We start from the raw sequence: 25,647 nt of genomic DNA, 5'->3' as shown, positions 1-25,647 counted from the left end.
ACTCCAAAACTTCTACTTGGCTTCTTTTTAATAATTTGCCTTCTCATTGCTGTTCTCTTTAGTTAGATATTTATTCCCAATTTATCCTTTATTCTGTGGACATGGGCTCTGTGCATACCAGTCGTAAATGGTAGTTATTGTCATAATTCATTAAGATCATATCTAAGGCTCCTTTGAGCTTGGAGACCCTTGGAAACAGCATGGTGCAATACCATTCATGTATATTAAGCATTTGTCTTTCCAGAATAAATGGTAATGAAGGTTGTGTTCTTGGGGACTATAGTAGGGCTCAATAAATGGGATTCCTTATTTAATTAAAATCAGTGAAAGTATTTTTCTTTTCAGAAGCCTAGTTGTGAGAGATAAAGAACCACATGTTCTGTAGATAGCTGACAAATTTCTTTTACTTGTTTTTGTATCCACATGATTGATTGATTGTAAAAAAGCAAACAATGCTAATGGCCACTTTGGTAAAAACACACAGTGTTCAAACCTAAGGAGGATTACATTCTTTGGACAGGCTTTATTCCCAGGATATCAAACCCCTTGGCCATGACAGCAGCTACTGCTTCACATAGCAGCATACGCCACATGTTCACCTTCAATACTTCTCCTGAGAACATAGAAAAAGACAGTAAATTTTCTTTTTACAAATCACTATTAAAAAATCTATGTTACTTCTGGATTTTACTGAGAAGTGAATAGCCCAACCCATAGATGTTTTGGGGCTTTAATTAGAATCACCTTTACCTTAAACTATAAGGGGAAACAATCTAAGAAATAAAAGTGTTCTGTTCAAGAAATCTGTTTTCAACTGATGATAAAAGAGATACAAGGCCTGCATTGATTAGACTGTAATTTTATCTTTCTTTTTAGAGTTCTTTCCTAGGCCTCATGGTCTGAATTAACTATAAACTTTAACACCATAATGGTGAGATTCTTTTCCTAATGAAGTTTTAGTTCTCAGGCATGACTCTCAGAAATGCCTACTTGCCATGCAACATATTAATTCAGTCTACTTCATTAACTATGTAACAGCGTAGAGCAAAAAGCCTACAAAAGGTATCATTTTTTTCCCCCAAGGGTAGTTTTCGTTATCAAGAATCCCAAAGATTCATTCTGGGACCCTCAGTCACACTGCTTTTGTTGGAAATGTCCTATTCCTAGTGGCCTTCCAATTGTTTTTCTTTAGTCTTATGGTTCCATCCCATGTGCCTGAGGGTGGGGAAACTAGTCAGTTTGGGAATGGGAAGAATTCCGTTTATGCTTTTATTAGAGTGAGCTCAATTTTGTCTTGTGTATATGATATGGATTAATGTGTAACTGGGGGAAAAATGGGGGGGAGGTGGTTTCCATAAATCAAACAAATTGAAAACCACCTACATCCAACTCAAATAAATGCCTTGTTGGTGGCCAATCCCCAAAATGACTATTGGATGAACCACTCACCAGTTTGTCGATCTTTCTCCACACAATAGCAGCTATCATAGAATTCTGTGAAAGTAGTTGCCAGCTCATAGATATAATCACAGAGAGTGTGGAGAAATAAGTCATCTAAAATCTTCTGCAGAACCTCAGGGAACCGCAAAATGCACCGGCCTAGTTTCCATTCCTTCTCATGGTCCAAAATGATCTTGGTCTCTCGAGCAGCTTTCTGGAGCATTTCTTCATCAATACTGGCCAGACGTGCAATTGACCTGAAAAATCAGGTAACGGCCATCATTCCCCTTTGTTAAGTACATTCTTCTCCATTGGAACATGTAATAAGAAGTGACTGATATAAACTAGAAATGATCATCATTTGATTCAAAATAAAACAATGTTGTACCCACAATTACCTGATTCTAGTGAAGGCATACAACAAGTAAGCCGCTGTATTTCCTCTGTCATCCAGCATTTTGTCAAAGGAGAAGATATAGTCATTCAACCGGTTATGGGAAAGATCAGCATATTTGATACAGCCATAAGCAACAGATGTCTGAGCAGCCTTCAATTCCTCTGTGGTTAAGACCTTTTGGAAAAAGAAAAAAATAGTTCATAATCCTGTCTCATAGACAAAAGATGGGCGTAAGGAGCATCTAATGGTGCTTTTTAATCAGTAAACTTTAATAGAAACTTGATTTGTAAATTATGAAGTGTCCGCTTGAATATGTTACTCAGTAAATAAGAAACTGAAAGCACCAATTATTAGTTTATATCCACTTCGTTCCACCAAAGATTCTGAGGTAGCTTACAGGAAACAAGTATAGTAAAATAAAAACAAAAATTAGGGTCAGGTAATTAACTGGAATTAAAATAGGGTGTCAAGAACTGGAGATCTAATATTGTTTTGCTAAATTTGGTCATAGATTCTGAAGCATTATTAGGTCACAAGTAAGTAAGTAAGGATTTCTGTTCTGGACATGATGCAGTAGCTTGAAGCAGACTAACCCTTCCAGCAAAATCAACTACTTAAAATCTGAATAAATTATATGAAACAACCATTTGAAGTCACCAGAGAGCATCAGCACAAGGACACCATTAAGACAACCAGCTGGTATGCTATCTGTCGGCCAGAAAACCTAACTAGGAAGATGATATTATTTAGAACCATTATAATTTTTCATCCACAATGTCAGATAAAATGACTAAAAACCAAGAGGTGAGGTAGGGGGAGGGAGAAAGAAGACAATAGAAACAACAAAAACAAGTGAACAGCAACTTTAAAGTCTGGAATTGTTTAAAGAATACTTATCAGCTACAAAGAAGAAAAATAGTAACTTTACAGTGGAGAAAACTGATAGTATCACCTTAACAAAGTGATCAAAAATTAATATTAATAATCATGAGAAATATCAACATCATGTGCCTCCTGAAATAAAAAAGTGAGAAGAACTCCTATCTTCCCAAGACTGCATAACTGGAATTTAATCATGAGGAAATACCAGATAAATCCAGCTGAGGGACATTCCACAAAAAACCTGACCCTTCGTAAGTGTCAAGATCATGAAAGTCAAAGAAAGAGCAAGGAACTGCCCAGATTAAAAAAGAATAAGGAGACATGAAAACTAAATGCAACATGTGATCTTGGACTAGAAAAAGGACATCTGTGAGACAAATGGCAAAACTTGACTAAGGTCCGCAGATTAGTGAATTGTATTGCAGCAATGTTAATTTCCTGATTTTGATAATCATACTACGGCTGTAAGATGTTAATGTTTGGGGAAGCTAATATGGGAATTCTTTGTACTATTTTACAATTTTTGGTATGTCTGAGATTATTTCAAAATGAAAAGCTAAAAGAAAAATTTCAAAATGAAAAGCTAAAAAGAAAACTATGATTAAGGTATTCAAATAATTAGACGAGAGACAAAATTGGATGAAAATCAAAATTTCAATAGACATTTGGAATACAGAACAGCAAAATATCTGAAGTAGAAAAATATTCAAAATAAAGCACGGAGAGAAGAAAAGTGAAAAAAAAGTGAAAGACACTTTGGGAGACCGTCAAAAGTTCTAATATAATACATGTACTTAGAATTCCAGAATAGAACGGGCAAAGATGCAATATTTGAAGAAATATGGCTGAGAATTTTCCTAAACTGATGAGGAACCCAACCCACAGGAAGCTCAGCAACTCCCAAGCAAGATAAGTACAAAGGAAAGAAGGAAACTCCCTAACTCCCTCTCCAAACCAAACCTAGGCAATAAAAAAAACTGCAGGGAGGAATAAAGTTCACAGGAAAGGGTAAATATGTGGATAAATATAAATGAATAGATGGTCTAAAACAAACACTATACAAAAGACTCGAACAGACCCTTCACAAAAGACACCCAGATGTCCAATAAGCAATAGTCAACATAAATTACTCATCACAGAAATGCAAATTTTATCTCACCATAGTGAGATACTAATACACATTCACCAGGAAAGCTAAAATAAAAGACTCACAAAAAGTCATAGTGGAAGATATGGGACAACTGGAACAATCACATATTAGTGGTGAGAGTGTACAACGGTTATAACTCTCTTCTTGGCACAATTTTTAATAAAGTTAAGCATAAGCCCACCCTACAACCCATCAATGCCATTCCTAGATATACATCCAAGAGAAAAAGTGCATGTACCCATAGAGTGGCTTGAACAGCAATGCTGAAATTAGCTTCTTATTTGTAATAGTCAACAAACAGAAACAACCCTAATGTCCATCAACAGAAGAAACATAATACTATTATCTAGGGACTTCCCTGGCGGCACAGTGGTTAAGAATCCACCCACCAATGCAGGGGACACAGGTTTGAGCCCTGGTCCGGGAAGATCCCACATGCCACGGAGCAACTAAACCTGTGCACCACAACTACTGAGCCTGTGCTCTAGAGCCTGCGAGCCACAACTCCTGAGCCCGTGTGCCACAACTACTGAAGCTTGTGCACCTAGAGCCCGTGCTCCGCAACGAGAAGCCACTGCACACCGCAACGAAGAGTAGCTCCTGCTCGCCACAACCAGAGAAAGCCTGAGAGCAGCAATGAAGACCCAATGCAGTCATAAATACATACATACTATTATCTAGCAATAAAAAGAAATGAACTACTGATACACCTGGAAAACAGAACACAAGTTATGATTTCATTAAAGTCCTCAAATAAACAAAAGTGATCTATGGTGACAAACTTTCTGGGGTGATGGAAATATAACTTGATTGGTTGGTGTTATCATATCTATACATATGTGTGTGTAAAAATTCATCAGGCTTTACATTTTACTGTATGCAAATCAAAAAATACTAGCTGAAATGGCCAAATAAATAAAAGAGTCAAAGCAGTTTTTGTTATCATGCAGACTAAACAAATTGATTAGGTGACTAAATTTTCCATTTTTCATCTGATTGTGCCACTTGTGCCTAGGCCAGAACTAAAAGGCAAAACCATTCTGGAGATACCAACTGGGTATACCTGACAACCACCTACTGGAAATAGAGAAAAAAAGTATTTTACATTTCATTTTGCTAACAATGGAAAGGGAACAGATGGGAAGAATGTAGCCTTACAGCCTGCCTTCATGCTCTCTGGATTATCAGTGATCTACCCAAACCAAACAAGAGAGTGTGTCCTCAAAGAACCTTTTTTTGGTTTGACTCTTTGATGTCTACATTTCTTCCTATTCTGTGTCTCTTTCTGTCATTTTATTCTCCTGTTTATAGTAATTATGTTCATTCCAAAATACCACTTGACTTGCAGGAGAGTAAAAGACCTAAGACTCTTTGAATCTCAATCCTTGACCTCTGTTATTCCCATCTTAAATTTTTTTTGATGCTTTTTTTTTTTTTTTTTTTTTTTTTTTTTTTTTTTTTTTTTTGCTGTACGCGGGCCTCTCACTGCTGTGGCCTCTCCCGTTGCGGAGCACAGGCTCCGGACACACAGGCTCCGCGGCCATGGCTCGCGGGCCCAGCCGCTCCGCGGCATGTGGGATCTTCCGGGATCGGGGCACGAACCCGTGTCCCCTGCATCGGCAGGCGGACTCTCAACCACTGCGCCACCAGGGAAGCCCTTGATGCTTTTTTTTTCCGCTTTGATGCAGTTCCTCCAAACTCCACACAGATCCAACCATAGTCCTTTCTAAGGGTGCTATGAAAGCCCATCATGTTTCCTACGCTGATGGCTCGTCAGTGGTTGCGAGTGGTAGGTGTTTACTGCTATGATCATTCTACAAATGCTCCCAGACAAAGGAGCTCAGCAGATGTACACTCTAATGTAGGCTCTTCAGTCAGACCATCTCAGTCTTCAATATTCTCCCATCACTGGTTCAAAGCAGTGACAGGTGAACTGCCAATAAGAAGCAGAGATTCTATGCCACATTAACAAAGGCGGAAAAGGCCATGGCCTTTTGTAATAGCCAAGAGCTGTATTTTCACAATAAATACTCAACAATTCAAGAAACAAATTGTGCAATAAAATCTGAGTAATATAAGCCTGTCAAAAGTGGACTGACTCCTTATAATCCTTCCCAGTTCTCTCAATAAAGACAAAAATAAAAAACCACAACACAATGCATGATACACAATACACAAATAAGTCTTTGGATTACCTTGTCTCTTTCTTTTTCCTTCAATTTGTCCATGGAGCGTTTTAGTCCTTCTTCCAGAAGGTCTATGAGGCGCACTGTTTCACCTGATCGTGTTTTAAACTTCTTCCTGATAAAATTTAAATGTCCCAGTTAAACAGATTTTGAAGCAGACCTTCCAACTTAGAAATCTTTGAAAATTAAGGTTTGACACTGCCTTATTCAGCTGACAACTAGGGAGGATGCCAAAAGAAAGCAGATACAGTCAAGTGTCTCTGATCTATTAACCCTCAACTCCAAGCATTCTATGCTTTAGGCTCCTAATAGCATTCTCTACATGTTCACCTTTAATACATTCGCTAAAACAGAAAAAAAGAAGACATCCGTTAATTCATTTTTCTGAACACAAAGTTTGGCTCAGTTGTTTTACATTCTTAGAAAATTATTAATTAATTATACTTTTGCTTCTAGAATTGCTTGGGAAATAAGCAAATTCTTAACTGGAATCTTACTTGCATTTCTCTGAATAGTAATTCCACCTGTCCAGTGGTAACCAACCCTAGAAGCATATCGGAATCAGCCTGAGAACTTTAGAACTGGATGCCAGGGCCCCATTCATACTCACTGAAATCAGAATCTCTGTGGATGGGGCAAAAGTACTGATAAGCACTGCCCTGGGTAACTGCACTATTAAAAAGCATTTCATGAAAATTGGATTTTACCTATTAAGAAGAAGTTTGCAAGACATCCAAGTATATGATGTCTGTCTCTTTCTTTTTTTTTTTAAGTTAAAAAAATCCTTCAATCCCAATAATGGTACAAAGGAAGCATGTTTTTCTATCTAACACAAAGTCTGCCCAAGTAATTTTGATACTTCCTGTTAAAGTTATATGTTCAGTGCTGCCTTAAAAAGGATCACCTTGCCCTTCATTACAGAATTAAAACTCCTTTATTTTTCCAAAAATACATTAAATACTTCCATAGCTTTCCTTATACCATCCCCTCCCCTCCTTGAGTGTTCCAACAACTTCCAGACCTTCTGTGTGATGAAATGGTATCTATCATAAAGCCTAGCCAAAATGCTAAGAAAGCCTTCCTTAATGTCTTCACTTTGCAATAACTGGTCTTTCCCATTATTCCCTACCTGCACCTGCCTTGAATTTTTGTTTTTCTGTGTTGGTCTACTCCTCTGACCAGTGGTTCTAATAAGAGGGATGCATACCTGAATACCAAAAGAGCTTTCGAAAACAGATGCCTAATATCCACTGTAGACCTAGTAAGTCAGTAACTCTCCTGGTAGGGCCTGGCATGTGTATTTTAACAGGCTCCAAAGGGAACTGCTCTGCTTTAGAGACAGGCTTCTTCTTCAGGAAGGAGGCCATGTTTTATGTTATCTTCATGTACACACTGTGGAGCACCCAGCCAACGAGGTGCCCAATAAACAGGAAGATGATCAAATAAAATGGTAAGTTATTTATTGTAAAAAGCCTTAAAACAGAAAAATTCACTAAAAAATAGATGGCAGAATCTGAGCATTTTAATGTCAGTATTTAAAATATGGTAGGCTGCTACTGGCTATCACTGATATTATTTTTCTTTTTTATGGTGTAGGACACCATAATTACATGATACCGAATGCAGAAATATAAAACAACAACCAAAAAAAGAAGTAAAAAATCCCTTAGCCATTACATGATAAACAAATTAAATGCCAATATATAAATGGTGATAAATATCAAACATAAAAGGTAAATGTGTTAATTTTCTCCTAACTGTAGGAATAATCATCTAAATGTTAGTCAAGGGCTTCCCTGGTGGCGCAGTGGTTGACAGTCCGCCTGCCAATGCAGGGGACGCGGGTGCATGCCCCGGTCCGGGAGGATCCCACATGCCGTGGAGCAGCTAGGCCTGTGAGTCATGGCCACTGAGCCTGCACGTCCGGAGCCTGTGCTCCACAGGCTCCGCAACGGGAGAGGCCACAACAGTGAGAGGCCCGCGTACCGCAAAACAAACAAACAAAACCCAATAGTTAGGAAACTAAGATACTATAAAGCAATACTAACACGTGGGTTAGTTTTTCAGCTCTTAGGACCATGAAAACCACAGTAAGGACCCAGTGTCTTCTAATTAACAAAAAAGCGCAGCTATACAGAAGAGTCATATGTTACAATTAAATGTCTCATCTAAGGTATTTGGTCTCCATATAATCTTGTATCTAAAATAAATACCCTGACACCCCTAGCCTGCCTTTTACATGCTTAATTAGGGCTTTTGTACACTGGCTTGTTAAGCATCTTGAGCTAGCTCACATAGTTTTTAGAAACATCACCCACTTTTATGTGATGGTAGTATTTAGGCCATGTCACCAAATCTAAAATGATACGGTGATTAAATAGCTAAGTGATCCTAAGACAATATTAAATGTAAGACGTTAAAAATTTCTCTAAATTCTCCCTAAAAGGCTACATTCTCTGGCAGTGATAAGACATAGGTACAAAACATCTCAGCTGCGTACACCACTATAGCATACGTAGACTATGGTATCAAATGAAATATAGCCTCTTTCAAATAAATCTGGGGGTCAGGTGTGTCATTTCCACCTTCAGATTTTCCAGACTTACTTGTCTTCCCCCAGCACCACACCAAATCCAGCATGAGACACTCGAGTTACTTCAGGGTCATACCAACCAATCATCTGAGCACCACCAAATATTGTCTGGAAGTGTAAAGACTACAAAGAAATAGGAAGAGAAAGTTACTTACTAAACTTTCTAATTAAAAAAATGACTTAAAGCTCTTCTGCTTAGGAATAAAAATTTGTAAAATTCAAATCACTCACACATCTTGTAAGGCAAGTAAAGTTGTAAAAGCTCTTCTTTATTCCTTATACATGAGAAAAGGAACACCCTTTCACTTTACAGAGACAAGCAGGAAAGCTGAGAAGTGTACAAGTTTGGTCAAATCCAAACCCTGTTCTTTCCCTTATATTACATTACTTTTCTGAATTTTTGTAGGGAAATTTATAGGGTCTTATAGGGCCAAATGTCTCACCAATCGGACAATGTAAACATATACAAATCTTCAAACTCACTTACTTGTCCATTGTCTACCACATAGATGATCATATCTGCTTTTTCCTCAAACAGTCTTTGTTTAATAGCAGCCAGGTCAGATGTATCATAGGTATAACCTCCATCTGATTTTACTATGGTTAATGGTATGGAACATCCTGGAACAAACACTATCTTTCTGCCATCATCCACTTGCACAAATCCTAGAAGAAAAAAAAACTTTATTAATAATGTTAAAAGAATCTTGACTGTAAATGCTTAGCCATTATAGGATATTTATTAGAGAGCTCAAAAAAAAAAATCACAGAATTTTTTTCCTCAATGTGACCTAGTATGAGCCTTGGAAAATGGTTATTGTCAAGGTGGTCTGGGCACCCAGGGTGTGTTCAGGGCACAGGTGAGATATCCTGGCAGTTTTCTGGACTAACACTACACTTGACTCCCAAACTCTTCACAGAGCATCCCACTGGAGCCCACCTGCTCAGCAGACACAAACACGGAAATCTGTGCTTTGTTTTCAAGCTGGAGTCACAGACTTCCTCTGGGAGGAGGATACAATTTTTATCATTACCTCTTAAAATGTATTCATTCATTTACAGTTTTAAAGTTAAAACTGCAACAGAGTTCAGGAAACAAACATGGCAGGATTTAGCATTTGGAATGATTAGTGAAAAGTAAAAATAAAATCATGTTCATACACTCATGATGAAAAAGACAAAATTCTTGGATGCAAGAAGGGACAGGAGAGTACATGATGGAAAAAACAGCTATCTAGAGTTCCATTGGTAGTGGGAGCGGAGAGCGGACCCCGGAGAGCGGACCCCAGATAGCCCTGTGCAGCCCCACTGCCGCCGCCAGCCTAGTTACCATCACATCCCGGGAGGAGCCGCAGCTGGCCCCAGTCACCATCACCGCAACCATGAGCAGCGAGGCCGAGACCCAGCAGCCGCCCGCCGCCCCCCCCGCCGCCCCCGCCTTCAGCGCTGCCGACACCAAGCCTGGCACGACGGGCAGCGGCGCAGGGGGTGGCGGCCTGGGAGGCCTCACATCGGCTGCGCCTGCCGGCGGGGACAAGAACATCATTGCAACGAAGGTTTTGGGAACAGTAAAATGGTTCAATGTAAGAAACGGATATGGCTTCATCAACAGGAATGACACCAAGGAAGATGTATTTGTACACCAGACTGCCATAAAGAAGAATAACCCCAGGAAGTGCCTTCGCAGTGTAGGAGATGGGGAGACTGTGGAGTTTGATGTTGTTGAAGAAAAGGGTGTGGAGGCAGCAAATGTTACAGGCCCTGGTGGAGTTCCAGTACAAGGCAGTAAATATGCAGCAGACCGTAACGATTATAGACGCTATCCACGTCGCAGGGGTCCTCCACGCAGTTACCAGAATAGTGAGAGTGGGGAAAAGAATGAGGGATCGGAGAGTGCTCCTGAAGGCCAGGCCCAACAGCGCCGGCCCTACCGCAGGCGAAGGTACCCACCTTACTACATTCGGAGACCCTATGGGCGTCTAGCACAGTATTCCAACCCTCCTGTGCAGGGAGAAGTGATGGAGGGTGCTGACAACCAGGGTGCAGGAGAACAAGGTAGATCAGTGAGACAGAATATGTATCGGGGTTATAAACCACAATTCCACAGAGGCCCTCCTCGCCAAAGACAGCCCAGAGAGGACGGCAATGAAGAAGATAAGGAAAATCAAGGAGATGAGACCCAAGGTCAGCAGCCACCTCAACGTCGGTACCGCCGCAACTTCAATTACCGACACAGATGCCCAGAAAACCCTAAACCACAAGATGGCAAAGAGACAAAAGCAGCCGATCCACCAGCTGAGAATTCGTGCGCTCCCGAGGCTGAGCAGGGCAGGGCTGAGTAAATGCCGGCTTACCATCTCTACCATCATCCGGTTTAGTCATCCAACAAGAAGAAATGAGTACGAAATTCCAGCAATAAGAAATGAACAAAAGATTGGAGCTGAAAGGGCTTCCCTGGTGGCGCAGTGGTTGAGAGTCCGCCTGCCGATGCAGGGGACATGGGTTCGTGCCCCGGTCCGGGAAGATCCCACATGCCGCGGAGCGGCTGGGCCCGTGAGCCATGGCCGCTGACCCTGAGCGTCCGGAGCCTGTGCTCCGCAACGGGAGAGGCCAACAGTGAGAGGCCCGCGTACCGCAAAAAAAAAAAAAAAAAAAAAGATTGGAGCTGAAGACCTTAAGTGCTTGCTTTTTGCCTGTTGACCAGATAACTAGAACTATCTGCATTATCTATGCAGCATGGGGTTTTTATTATTTTTACCTAAAGGCGTCTCTTTTTGGTAATGACAAATGTGTTTTTTTAAAAAAATTTAAAAGCCTGGTTTTTCTCAATACACCTTTAAAGGTTTTTAAATTGTTTCATATCTGGTCAAGTTGAGATTTTTAAGAACCTCACTTTTAATTTGTAATAAAAGTTTACAGCTTGATTTTTTCAAAAAAGTCAACAAACTGCAAGCACCTGTTAATAAAGGTCTTAAATAATAAAAAAACAAAAAACAAAAAAACAGCTATGTTTGAGTGCATGCTACTTACTATGTACTATACTAAGTCTTAAATTCAACCTTCACAATAACTCTCTGCAGTAAATACTGTTATTACTGGTTTTTTTTTTTTTTTTTTTACACTTTAGGAAACTGATGCTTGGTAAGGTGAAGGCACTATAAAATGCTGGTTAAAAACAAACTCTGAAGCCAGACTGCCCAGGCTTGAATCTCAGACTTATTACTTATTAGCTATGTAACTCTGGGAAGTTACTAACTTCTCTGTGCTTTTCTCATTATTAAAATTTCATTATCTTAAGTGTACAAATAAAATATGCTAGAGAGGGTAGAGAAAAGGGAACCTTCTTACACTTCTGGTGGGAATGTAAATTGGTGCAGCCACTATGGAAAACAGTATGGAGGTTCCCCAATAAACTAAAACTAGAGTTGCCATATGATCCAGCAATCTCACTCCTGGGCATATATCTGGACAAAACTATAATTCGAAAAGATGCACGCACCCCTATCTTCACAGCAGCACTATTCATAATAGCCAAGACGTGGAAACAACCTAAATGTCCATCAACAGATGAATGGATGAAGAAGATGTGGTACATATACACAATGGAATATTACTCAGCCATAAGCAAGAATGAAATAATGCCATTTGCAGCAACATGGATGGACCTAGAGATTATCATACTAAGTGAAGTAAGTCAGACAGAGAAAGACAAATATCATATAATATCACTTACATGTGGAATCTAAAATATGACACAAATGAACCTATCTACAGGACAGAAACAGACACACAGAGAACAGACTTGTGGTTGCCAAGGTGGGGGGAGGGAGGGAGTGGGAGTGTGGGGTTAGCAGATGCAAACTATTACATATAGAATGGGTAAACAAGGTCCTACTGCACAGCACAGGGAACTATAGTCAACATCCTGTGATAAACCATAATGGAAAAGAATACGAAAAATATGTATTTACATATATATATATATATATATATATATATATATATAACTGAATCACTTTGTTGTACAACAGAAATTAACACGACATTGTAAATCAACTAACATTTTTTTAATTTTTATTTATTTATTTATTTTTATTTTTTTGCGATACGCGGGCTTCTCACTGTTGTGGCCTCTCCCGTTGCGGAGCACAGGCTCCGGACACGGAGGCTCAGCGGCCATGGCTCACAGGCCCAGCCGCTCCGCGGCATGTGGGATCCTCCCGGACCGGGGCACGAACCCGTGTCCCCTGCACCGGCAGGCGGACCCCCAACCACTGAGCCACCAGGGAAGCCCCAAATTTTTTTAAAAAATTCATTATCTTAAAAGAATGGTCCCTAGGCTCCATAATGTGACTAACAAATACCATTTCTTATTCAAGGAACCAAGTTTCCTTGCAGATACCAGATTGGCTGAACCCAGATCTAAGGCAAATCGTCGAAAAACATAAAAGATATTAAACCTAATTTACAATAATGCTAAAAACAACCCAGTTGTCACATCTGGAAGATATTAAGAAATTAATTTATTATTCTGAAAATTGATAAAGAAAAATAAAGGACCAAGAATTTATACTGTTTGTCTTCTATGAATTGTACCTCAGGATAACCAAAATCATTATGTGACAAAGTTCTGCACATGAGAATTCCAGGTAACAAACAAAGGAATGACAGAATGCCACCGTTTTCCAATCTCTAATGAAATAACAGAACAAAGTCATGACAATCAACAGCTGCTAAAACCTCTAGGGGAAAGTCTAATGGGGAAATTAAAGGATAGATCAGGCTGACAACACCTGAACCCACTAATTCATCTTAACATCATAATAAGAGAGCCAACCAAAAATTGGCATTCTTGCAAATAAACAAGACAAAACAAAAAAGGGAAGAAAAGAAAAACACAAATCAGAATTTAATCAAACCTCTTTAGAAAATACAGATAGAGGAATTGTTACATAACACCATATGGGAATCTCTGTAAGACAAACAGCCTAGTTTCTTCAAATAAATGAGAAAAAAGGATGGGGCTAATGGAGAGAAACCCATGACCTACAGAATTTATAGTAAACAAATGTGCAGACACTGAAAAAAATACTCATGATTAAAAAAGATTATGAATCAACTTGGGAAATTTGAACTCTTGACTCACTATTTAATATTAAGGAATTATTAACTGTCATGGAATAATAATGGTACTGTGGTTTTGGGGTGGGATGAAGGGCCTGTTGTTTCAGAGACAAACCAAAGCAGTTATACATGAAATTATATGATATAAGCAGTGTATATAGGAAGGTATAGACGTAGTAAGATCGGCCTGCATTCATAATTAAGTTGGGAAACAAGTGCGTGGAGTTGGGGATCACTATAATATTCCCTCTGCTTTTGCCTATGTTTGAAAATTTGTATAATAAAGTTAAAAAAAAAAACTCACCTCTATCTTCAAACTCCTTCACAATATCATTCATCCTATCTTGATAGAAGGATTCTCCCCTCTCTATTAAAGAGATGTCCAATGCCTCATAGATTTTATTAAACTCTAGGGAAAAAGTTACCAAATAAAGAAAATGTAAAATTTAAACAAATAGGAAACATGCATCTTACCTTAAAAGAAATTATTTAATTGAAGCATTTGGAAGGAAATTAATTACATGAAAATGTATGAAACAGAGCATTACATACATACTGCCACTTTGAAAATTTGGAAAGAATATAGCAAGATACACATCAAAATTATTAATAGTGGGCAGGAGTACAGTTAATGTATTTCCTTTTTTCCTGTCTACATTTATTTTGTTCCTGCAAGGAACAAATACCTACTGTAATTTTTAAAAAATTTACTCTTAGAAAATATAAGTGAGAAGAGAAAAAGAGAAGCCTTTCCTATTTGGAGATCAACTGTTTACTGAATTTTCTTATATAGTTTTTTTCTGATTTGTACCATTTATCTGTTTGTCTAGCCACGCATTAGTGACACAAGATAACCTATAGTAGCACAAAACATTTTACTGCCTAGCGTGGCAAAATAGCCATCAGCCTTTTCCAAAGATCTACTGGCTATTCTTGTTCATTTATTCCTCAAAGTGACCTTCCAGATTATATTAAAATTGTCTTAAAACCACAAATGAATGTGGAGAACTAGGGGATTCTGCATGACACTCTATCCAAATATTCTATTCCATCCTTTTGTGTATTTCCCTTCATTTTAGCCCTACGCATTCTTGGATAGACTTATTCCTAACTATTTTTATAGCCTTGGATGCTACTATGAATAGCATCTTTTTCTTTTCTACTTTCTTTCCTAACTAATTTTTCCTACTTCTGAGGAAGTTAAATTTTGCACCTGCCTGTCTTTATAAACTTTCTTTGTAGTTTCAACAACTTCAGAAAATACTTAAGAAAAATAATCTATTTGCTAGTCCTTGAAAATTTAACATGTCATTCAAGGTCAATTTTCAATACTCAAGAAACTATATGCAATAGTATCTGTTAGATGAATGAACAAAGCCCAGAAACTCACCTTGGCGGGAGACATCACAGATAAGCTTCCAAGCTTTTATGATGTCTGGATTTTTACTCTGGAGCAAAACAACACACTGGTATGCTCTCTTCTTAAATTCCTCCTCGGTATCAAATCTCTTCTTGGATTCCTGTGTTTAAAAAAAAAAAAAAAAAAAAAAGGTTAGGTTTGTAAAGAGTGACCCCCATATTTCTAGATAAAAAATTTGTACATTTCTCAAAAAAAGACCTAGACAAACCCCACAAATAGACTAGAGTGAGGAAGTAAAAATTTAGAACATCAGAACAAGTGCTCTATCTCAACAGAGTATTGTTACAAATGAATGCGCCAATAAACCCCTATTATTTCCTCTGAAATAATTTTTCTTAAAAATATAAAATTCTGGGGCCTCCCTGGTGGCGCAGTGGTTGAGAGTCCGCCTGCCGATGCAGGGGATACGGGTTCGTGCCCCGGTCTGGGAGGATCCCATATGCCGCGGAGCGGCTGGGCCCGTGAGCCATGGCCGCTGGGCCTGCGCATCCGGAGCCTGTGCTCCGCAACGGGGGAGGCCACAACAGTGAGAGGCCCGCATACCGCAAAAAAAAAAAAAAAAAAAAAAAAAAAAAAAAAATATATATATATATATATATATATAAAATTCTCACCACAGTGCTACCTCTACCTTTCCAATTCACACCAATGCTATGTTCCAGGAGAGTAATAATGAATAGCTAACAGATGAGGAGGAATTTTCTGGGCTCTATTTTCCATTCTGGATGAGCAATTCTTTTTGTAATTAAAAATAAAATTGCTTTCATTATTTTTATATCTATTTTGAAAGCAACACATGCTTACTAAAAAAAAAAAAAAAAAAAAATTATTGTTAATCCCACCCCAAACTGACCAGCAATAACATTTTGATGGAAATTCTAGACATTTCTTTATAATTACAGATCTATGTGTTTAAAAAAACCTGGAAATATATGGCTTTTCTTTTACCTTGGTTTTAAAATTTAGCAATGTATTAAAAACATTTTATTGCATTAATAGATTTGCCTCATTATATTCAGTACACAGAATCCCAAGAGATTATAAGTTATTTCACCCATCTGATATCAGTGAACAGTTTATTTTCAATTTTTTCATTAGAAAATACCTACCAAAAGACAAAAATAACTTCAAAAAACCCAATAACAACCAACCAAAAAACCCACAAATGTTTACATTTTAATGCAGTAATCCTATTCTTGGGATACTGTCTATCATAAGGAAACAATTTTAAAAAGGAAAAAGACCTACAGTATGAAGTTTAAGCTCCCCCAAAATGGGGGAAGAAAATCCAACAATAGGGAGTGAAATAAACTTTGGTCCACAAATCCAAAATAATGTGCTATTATAAAGTAACATGAAAGAGTTTGATAAAATGTTTAACAGGCAGAATACAAAAATGATATTATAACCACAAATGATATAATAAATGTTTGAATGTTTATATATGGATAAGTAAAGGAGTCACACTAATTGATTTAAAATTATGGTTTATGGTAAATTGTCTTTAAAAAACTGTTTATATATACTTAACAATGCTTTCAAAATATATAAAATGAAGACGATAACTACGGCATCAGAAATTTTTAAATATTAAAATGTATTTTGACTAACAAACTCCTAAATTCACTTAAGAATGGGTAATGTGGTAGAATTAAATTTTTAACATACACCAATAAAAAAAGCAAACATGATGTCTTAAGGAACAGAGAGTTTAGCAACTGTTATAACATAGTAGCTTCAAATACCATTTTAAACTCCCTAAGGAAAACAAATAATTGTGCTAAATGATAAACACACAAATAATAGAACAATAAATGAAATCAAACCTTATAAAAAGCCTGAAGATCCCCAATGGGAGGTGAAACTGTTAGGTAATCCGGAAATCTGTCTTGCAGGTGAGCAATGAGCATGCCAAACTGGGTTCCCCAATCTCCTACATGGTTTAATCTAATACCAAAAACAGAACATAAAATCACTTTAAAATGATAAACATGGTTATATTAGAGGAATTATATTCCATTAGGAACCACTAACATTAAGTGCCAGTACATTACATTTAGTAATATCTTTTTATGGAGGAGTTTCCTTAACTGGTCTGAGAGGCAAAGACCAGGTCTGTTATGTTTAGCATTGCATACCCAGGAATGGAGGATGCAAACAGCAGGCCTCTAGGATTTGCTGAATGAAGTTCCTATCAATGGACTGTGATCTGTTTATTGTGTAGTTAACTGGGACAATGGCACCTGGGCCAATGTTGGTCATTACCACAATTTTATGAAAATTTAACTTTTCAACTAATTATCTTAGTGTAGTTAGTGGTTCCCAAATGTCAATGGACAAAATTCTTCAAAATATGTCAATCCAACCACTTCTCATTCCTCACGGCTTTCATCTAATCTCAAACCACCAGATCATCTCTTAACTGGATTATTAAAACAGCCTTCTAATTCATTACTATAGTTTCTCCCTTAGTTGCCTAGCTTCTTCACAGAAACCAGAGTAATCTCTAATTAGATTACATGCCCTACTAACTAAGACTTTCCAATAACTTGTCACTGCACTTAATAAAATCCCAATTTCCTACCATGGCCTACAAGGCCCAGCACAATCTGTTTCTTGCTTACCTCTCTCACTAGAATATATACCCCTAGTATACGCGAGGCAATCAAGAAATATTTGTGGAACAAATGGAGGAGCTTTTTCTTTGGTTCCGCCCCTTACCCCAAGTCTTAAAAGCTGTTAGTCCAGAGGAGGGGCCAAGGACATAATTTAAAAGCCTAATGGGTGATTATGAAGCAGAATCACACTGATGAATCACTGATTTAGTCAAAGATTCTTTCTCAAGTGACATTCTCCCTTGTCTATAGAAATCTCCAAAGAAAGCCAAGAGTACATACCGCAGCACGTTATATCCTGCAAACTCAAAGAGGCGGCACATGCTCTCTCCTATGATCGTTGACCTGAGATGGCCTACATGCATCTCTTTAGCTATGTTGGGAGAGGAAAAGTCAACTACAACCTAGGATAAATAATAAAGATTTTTTTTAAAGGGGTATAAACATTTTATTCTGCTAGCACATTCATTAATAACATTTAATAATAAACTTAAGACTTAAACAGTAGCTTGCGTTGTAATTCAATTGTGTTAGGTTTTCTGATGAAACCTGTCCATTATTAACTGAAAAATAATCAAATTGGTTTAAACAAATTCTATTCTCTATTTCAGAGATAACTCATAAATATCGGTTGGCTACCTCAAATGCTTTACGGAATGAAAGAAAAAAATCACATAGCAATCAAGACCCAGGGGAAAAGTTACTTCACAGCTATGTTCATAATCTCAAAATATTAATGATTAAATCTCAGTATAAGAAGTAAAAGCCATTCCTAGTTACAACTAACACAATTCTAATGTATTATTATATCAATCAAAAATTGTACATATACCTTTTTGTTCTCTCCAATAGCAGGTAGTTTAACACCATTCACCAAGAGGTTGGTCAACTGTTGTGATACAAAGTCCTTTCTTAAGTGGACATTAATAAAACCTAAAGAACAATAGAGAAGAGAAAAAAAAATCAGAGAGCCTCCAAACTTGAGGATTGCTCGCCCCTAAAGCCTTTCTCAATTTCACTTATGCTGGCTCCAGAGCCTTAGTCTGGTTCTGGCAAAACTTTTCAGGCTTCCAACACCACTTGGGGCCTTGGCTTGAGCGCTCCTGTAAGTTCCCTGTTTCAGCATCTATTTCAAACCTTCACCACTCTCCTGAAAGCTTCTTACTTAATTCAGGGCCCCTTCACTCTCAGCAAATGAGTTATTTACCTCTTAACCGAAAAGAGATGATTCTTTCGTACAGAATACCTGCCATGATCTATCTCCTTTTTGCTGATGAAAAACTAAGCCAGAGGGAGATAAAGTTAACTCATCCAAGACCAGGGTGGCTAAGTCTAGTTTAAAACTAGTTTCCTACTCTCAGTCTAAGGTGCTTTCATCATTGTGTTGAGTATACAAGTTATAACCCTATTTTTATATTTAAAATGGTTTTCTTGGGAATTCCCTGGCGGGCCAGTGGTTGAGACTCGGCACTTTTAATTCTGTGGGCCCGGGTTCAATCCCTCGGTCGGGAAACTATTGGTAAAAATCCTACAAGCCGCGTGGCACGGCTAAAAAAGTTTTCTTATTTCTAAAGGACTCAGCAATCAATACAGCTACTTAAGAAAGATAACATTATGACATACCAGGACCAGCAATTTCAACTTTTTCAATATATTCATTGTCTGGGAGGTGTTTGATAATGTTTCCAGCAATTTCCCTTGGATTAACTTTCTGTTCCTTGGTTTTGAGCATCTATAAAACGTAAATGATTCATTACACAACAGGTTTCAGCAAGGTACTAGGAAATGCACAACTGACAAAGCATCAGATGCATTTGACATAAGACCCATCAAAAGGCAGAAAAGCAGAGACCAATGACCTTGTAAAGGGATTGATTAAAGCATCAGACATCAAAGTGCCAGAGGAATAAAAAAGTGCCAAAACCACAGGACCTCCATTTGAAAATGAGTTGCCAAAACTATCTAGAACTTTTTAATGAAGACTTCTAAAGTCTTTAGTTATAATGCCCGTTTCCAGGATATTTACATTCCTAATTTGCAAATATTCAGAGTTGAGTAATACATAGCACCCTTATAAACTTAACTCCAGCATAGACACATAAAAATTATCTAGAAAAAAATCTGGTCTCTTTAGATGAAGCCTTTCTATTCAGCAATGAAAAGAAAGCAAAAAGTCCCAAACCAGGGGCAATAAACTACTAACACATTAGACAATGTAGCTATTAAAAATAGGGAACTCCTCTGACTGAATATGAAATACACAAGCCCACCTCAAGACACATCTCCATCAAATATTTGATGGGAATGCTGGTTCCAGACAGCTAACTTTTAATCCCTCAACAATAACACAAAGCCATCCTGGACACAAAAGGAGGGAAGTGCCCAAACAATACCAACTATTACCCTTAAACACTGAGAATATATATAGAGAATATATATATATATATAATTTAAATATTCAAATGAGTGCTTTTTAACAATTAAACACATACATTCCCTTTTTTCAAGTTTTTCAGAACTGTGGAAACTGTTTTCCCGAGGATACCACGTGCTATTATTTATGGAAATGGTAATGATGATTATAATGCTTAAGAAAATCAAATCACCAGGAAGGCTTTATAACAATATGATCACCTGAGAGATACCCATAGCACTATTACATTGATAGTCCCCAAACTTGGGCTGTTGACTTGGTGTCACTATCAGTGGAGGATTTTCCAAGTCTGGATAGGCAGCCTTAATGGCACAACCAAAGACCTCTTGTAGGCAACTATTGATGTTAAGCATATTTTTAGTTGGTTTGCTCCTTTCTGCTTGAAGACTCTGTAAGAAAAGAATGAAAATGTCAATAAACTCTAAATTATCATATAAAATTTTCCCAAATGTTCTGCAAAACCTCGAAATGTCTTCAGAAGAACTGAAAGGTGATATATACACTGATAGTGTAATGCTCTCATACCTAGGATATGCTGAGAAACATTAATAGGACAAGTCTAGCCCACAGCGTCTAAGACATACATGTAAAAATGTCCTGAGTACTTTCTTTCTACCGTTATTTTATCAGAACAGAAATTAGCAATAGAGAGTAAGGGGCTGATTGGATTTTCTCAGCTTCCCGAAAGCACTGAGAAAATAATACAAAATAAATCCTAAATAACTTCTCATCAAATGACGGAACTGAAAGCTCTATGGACAAAAGAAATAAAAAAAATACACTCTCTCCATTAAAATGTTGACCCCTTCAAGGCATGAAAGGAAACAGATAAAAAATACTGCTGGGTAATATTAATACATCAGAATAACAGGTTGTTTGGTCTTACTGCTAGTCCCAGGTTGGACTACTACTATCTCCTATTTCTCACTTTCTCTGAAGTGGAATATACTCATTGAAGATGGTGTAGAGTTAATTAGTTACCTCTATTGTTGCACTTTTCATACCTTCTCCAAGTTATCTGTATCACCAGACTTCTGATTGCAAAGAAAGTGTCCTATTTATGGCTCTATCCCTGGCACCTAGCATTGTACCTGCCATGTAGCAGGTCAAGATGACTGGTGACTGAACACATATGCTCATAACGGAATACAAATGAAAATGCTGCTACAAAGTAATCACAACTTTACATCAGTCGAAATGCCAATGATGTGCAATATGAATGGCAACAATAATGAAAACTATTATTCGAGTGGTACTGAACTGAGTACTACTGAGTAACTTGAGTCTCAAAAACTGAGTCAAGTGCTTTATTTATTTATGTGCATTATTTTACTTCATCTCCATAACAAAAATTCGGTTTGTGACTACTATCATCATTTCCTTGTGGGCTAGAGATTAAGTAACTGGCCAAAGATAACAAGGGCAAGTGGCAAAGTCCAGGATTCATGGTCAGTCCTGCTGGAATGGAGCATTTCAAGTTCTATGCTTCCTCGTCACCCTCTCTACCATATGGAAGAAATTATATTCTTTAAACTCACTAAAATACTGATTTAAATTTTTAGTTACTCAATAATTGACTCCCCTGTGATGACACACTCAAAAAAGTGGAGATATGCTTTTCACAATCTAAAGATTTCCAATAACAAATATTGGGTTGGCCAAAAAGTTCATTCGGGTTTCTCTCTAACATCTTAACGGAAAAACCCAAACAAACTTTTTGGCCTACACAATACTAAAGTTATTTAGATATGATCCTAAGACCCAAAACCAATTGTAGATAAATCTCAATCTATTTTTAAAGGCTGGGAATATCAGTATATATGTATGGATGTGTGTATGTTTTTGTGTGTATATATGTAAACACACGTATATGAATCCATTGTACTTAATTTCTACACCATGCAATTAAGTATTTGACTATAATTAAATACTTTTCCGCAACCTGTTTCATATGTGCAAGTCTTTTCTCCCCCAAAATGGTAAGTTCCATGAGGTTAAGAAATATTACATACGGTACAAACACCTTTGCTATAACTCAATATAAGCATTCTGAAACACCTCACATTATGCAAAAAACAACAACAACAAAAAAAAAACCTCCTAAAACCACAGAGCTTTTGAGAAAATTAGCATCAGAAGCAGACTACTCAAAATCTGTGATTTTGTAATAAGAGCACCATCACATAGCAATATTAACATTGTCACTGGTGAAGAACGTACCTGTAATTCTAATAAGTACTAAGTAAATATAAGACTTAATCTTGGGGCGGGGGGAACACAGCTCAGTGGGAGGGGGTATAAGGAAGAGTTGAGGCTGTTGAGTTAATGAAAACAAGGGCAAAAATGCCTCTGAGACAACCATCCAACACGTGTTTCTAACTCAGAGCATGTGGCCAAAGTGAGCCAGAGGAAGAGGGTAGGGAGAATGGGCATCCCACACTATTTATTCTTCTGTGGCTTGCTGTTCTCTGTCGCGTACCTTGCATTCAGTGCTGTTACTCAGTAGGGCAAAGTATCTACGAAAGAACCAATGCGCCTTCCACATTACACTGACAGAATTCTCCTATTTACAATTAGAGCCAGTTCCCATTATGAAAATGTGTATTAGAATACATTGTACTTCCTTTTGTATCTTTTCCCTCCTAGACTCTAGCACATATTAGGCATTTAACAATACCTCTGAATTGAAATAAATATTAACAGGGAAATGAGTAGAAATAAGTGCAGAATGAATGAGGTAATCAGAAAGGTGAGATATTTTGGGGGCAATTCCATGGAAAAGGAATTTTGTGATTTTAGAAGACTTAAAGCTATTTTAAGCAGAAGAGATCACAGTAGGTAATAAAAAGACTTCATGGGAGTGGGGCAGGCAGAGTCTAAGATGAATAAACGGGGTAAGCTTTGGAAAAAAGGTATAATGCCAGTACAGCCTGGTTGAAAGTAGTACACACACAGGAGAACAATTATAGGAGTGAAGTCATCCTCTAGGATGTGTCATCAGCAGACCTGAAACGCAGGCCAAGAAATTAAAACCCCAACTGAAGCAAGCTCACTATGTTGACAAAACTTATAAACACTGTTCGATCATGAAGTCATTAAATAACCAGTACAACACAAGCTTCACGGAAAAAAATGTTCTGAAATACTAAGTGGAAAAAAATATATATATATGACGTTGTAAAATACGAAAGTAAAACTGTACAATAACCAACTTAAAGCAGAGAAGGGCTGTGGGTGTATTTAAAAGTATTTCCATTTGATAGAAGCAATTATGTAAAATTAAGCTGGCCAAACACTTAGTATGATGAAACATTTCAAAGGGCCCTAGAAGGACAAGAGCAATTGCTCCATTATCTGCACCAACAACTTAGTCCTAACTTGTCTCATGCAGGGAGAAAGGACAGGGTTTCTTCACTCCCTTTTCCAAATTCCTCAGGGCATGCTTTCAGAATCTTCGATAACAAGGATTTTAAAAAAAGACACAATAATTTAAATTGTAGAATGAAACCAGAACCCAGAGTACTCACCTTTTGAAGGATATTCAGCCGATACTTTAATTTTAAATTTTCTTCCCGCAACTGTTCCAAATTTGAAGAAGCTTCTGAACAACTGCAGTTTTTCAACCGATCAATTTCAGCAGTCAGAAACGTAATCTCTTTCTCCTAGGAAAGAAAAGCCACTTTGTTCAGTCCGTCATGACTGATGACTCCCACGACGTGATAAATTGTACCCCAGGCTTACTTCCTCCTTTCCCCTCCTCTCCACCTGGGTGTGGCAGAGGTGATGGGAATGAAGGAGTTTCCTTTGGATAAGCTGTGATGTTTCTTCCTTGAGGTTTTTGATCACATTAGGATATTATCCTTGATAAGAAAAAATGAAGCATGTGTGTTGGTGGGGAGAAACGGGAGTGTTAAGCATGCAAGGGGATAAGCTTCAGATCGCTTGTTTTTTTTTGGCTCAAGTGCCATCCCTTCCGCCTTTTCTGAGACAAAAGGATTTCCCTGTTTTTTCCTCTCTTTGTTTCCAGGGTCGTAGGTCCTAGACTAGATGTTCTCCTCCAACTAAAGACGTGTCCAGTCAAAAGAAAATCAAGCTTCCAACCTAACTGCATTACGAGGGGAGACACGCCCTCACTTTAACTGTCAGATTGTCTACCTGGACATAACTACAGCCGAAAACACTGCCATAAATGAGCATACATTATGTTCCGGGCACTGAGCTAACACTTTTCAGAAATTATCTCTATTATTCTTATCACAACCCAGCGAGAGAATACTTACGGCCCCACACGGACAAAGACCATGCGAGGAGAGCGGTAAAGAACGAGCCAATCTACCTGACCAACTTGTACTGTTGTGAAGGATTTAGCATAAGGCAGTTCCCGTGATGAGATGACACTGCGTAACCTACTTTCCCATCACCCCTCCCACCCCTCCCCACCTGGGCCTAGAGGGTAAGGGAACTGTCACTTTTTGACAAACTATGACAGTTCTTACCCCCCACGAATACTGAGGGCGAGAGAGCAAACTCCTGCTTGATAATGAACCACTGCACGGGCTTTTCAGGATTCCTCTTGATCAGCAGCACGGCGAGAACGGTGGCTGAGCTGCAAACAGGACCCAGGGCCCCTCTGCCGGGTCCCGCGCTTCCACCGAGAGCGCGCGCGTGTTCGGGAAAAGACGAGCACTGCTCGAGGCTGTATTCAACACGCCAGGCTCCAGCAACCCCCCCGCGGACACGCTGGCTTGAGGAAGTCAGAGAGAGGGGGACCTCCACCTCGCTAAACGTCATCGTCACCCGGGCCTGGAAACCACGGGTTCTTCCTCTCCCACCTCTGGGAGAGCGTTCCTGGGAGGGCATTAGCTTCCGAGGCAGCGCAGGCCGGTCCCCGCCTCGCTGCCGTCGCCTCATCGCTTCCCAGGCGGGAGCCAGGCCCCGGCACCTCCCTTCCAAACCTTCCCACCGGACCCACGCGGTCCCACCTGCTGCAGCAGCCGCGCGGAGCAATGAGCAACCAAGCCGTCCATCCTCTCGTCAGCGCCTTACCCACCAAGCCGCCGGAAGCGGAAGCGGCAAGCCCCTCCCGGAAGCGGAACCCCTCTCCCTCTGCCCTTCCCGGCCCCGCCCAGCCGGCTCGTGGGTGTCGCCTCTGCTGCCCCCTGGTGAAATCCAGGAGACACTGCGGGGAGAACCCGCGGGAATTTTCTGCCAGGATTGGGAGGGCTGCAGCCTTTAGATTCTGATGTTGGGACGAGGGCAAAGGATTTGAGGGGAATCGGACCAGAGCTGCTCTTTGCTCGACTGACTTGGACAGAGGCACTTACCTAAAGCCTTTGTCTCTCAAGGGCTTCATTTAACCCCTCCGTGAAATGGGTACAGAACTAACAAAATCCATTAATTTATTCA

At 38.8% G+C, this 25,647-nt stretch overlaps 2 protein-coding genes across 2 annotated transcripts; one reads left to right on the top strand and one right to left on the bottom strand.

The window, feature by feature from the left end:
* Nucleotides 1–386: 386 nt before the first annotated feature.
* RARS1 (arginyl-tRNA synthetase 1) lies at nucleotides 387–25,326 on the bottom strand. Its single transcript, XM_082622429.1, has 15 exons — nucleotides 25,224–25,326; nucleotides 23,769–23,903; nucleotides 20,442–20,630; nucleotides 19,431–19,539; nucleotides 18,640–18,740; nucleotides 18,090–18,211; nucleotides 17,019–17,139; nucleotides 15,163–15,292; nucleotides 14,077–14,181; nucleotides 9,136–9,314; nucleotides 8,662–8,771; nucleotides 6,065–6,170; nucleotides 1,839–2,011; nucleotides 1,450–1,697; nucleotides 387–613 (listed from the first exon to the last, which is right to left on the bottom strand). The coding sequence occupies exons 1-15, from the start codon at nucleotides 25,266–25,268 to the stop codon at nucleotides 504–506; spliced, it is 1,983 nt and encodes a 660-aa protein (XP_082478555.1). The 5' UTR covers nucleotides 25,269–25,326; the 3' UTR covers nucleotides 387–503.
* Nucleotides 9,921–11,088, top strand: LOC309804619 (Y-box-binding protein 1-like). The gene has a single exon (XM_082622034.1). It carries the CDS (start codon nucleotides 10,031–10,033, stop codon nucleotides 10,988–10,990), a length of 960 nt encoding a protein of 319 aa, XP_082478160.1. The 5' UTR covers nucleotides 9,921–10,030; the 3' UTR covers nucleotides 10,991–11,088.
* Nucleotides 25,327–25,647: the final 321 nt, after the last annotated feature.

Source organism: Mesoplodon mirus (assembly GCF_964341445.2).
Source record: "Mesoplodon mirus genome assembly, chromosome: 5".
Classification (NCBI taxonomy): domain Eukaryota; kingdom Metazoa; phylum Chordata; class Mammalia; order Artiodactyla; family Ziphiidae; genus Mesoplodon; species Mesoplodon mirus.
The sequence above is the reverse complement of the archived record's forward strand: the minus strand, read 5'-3'. Positions and strand labels throughout refer to the sequence as shown.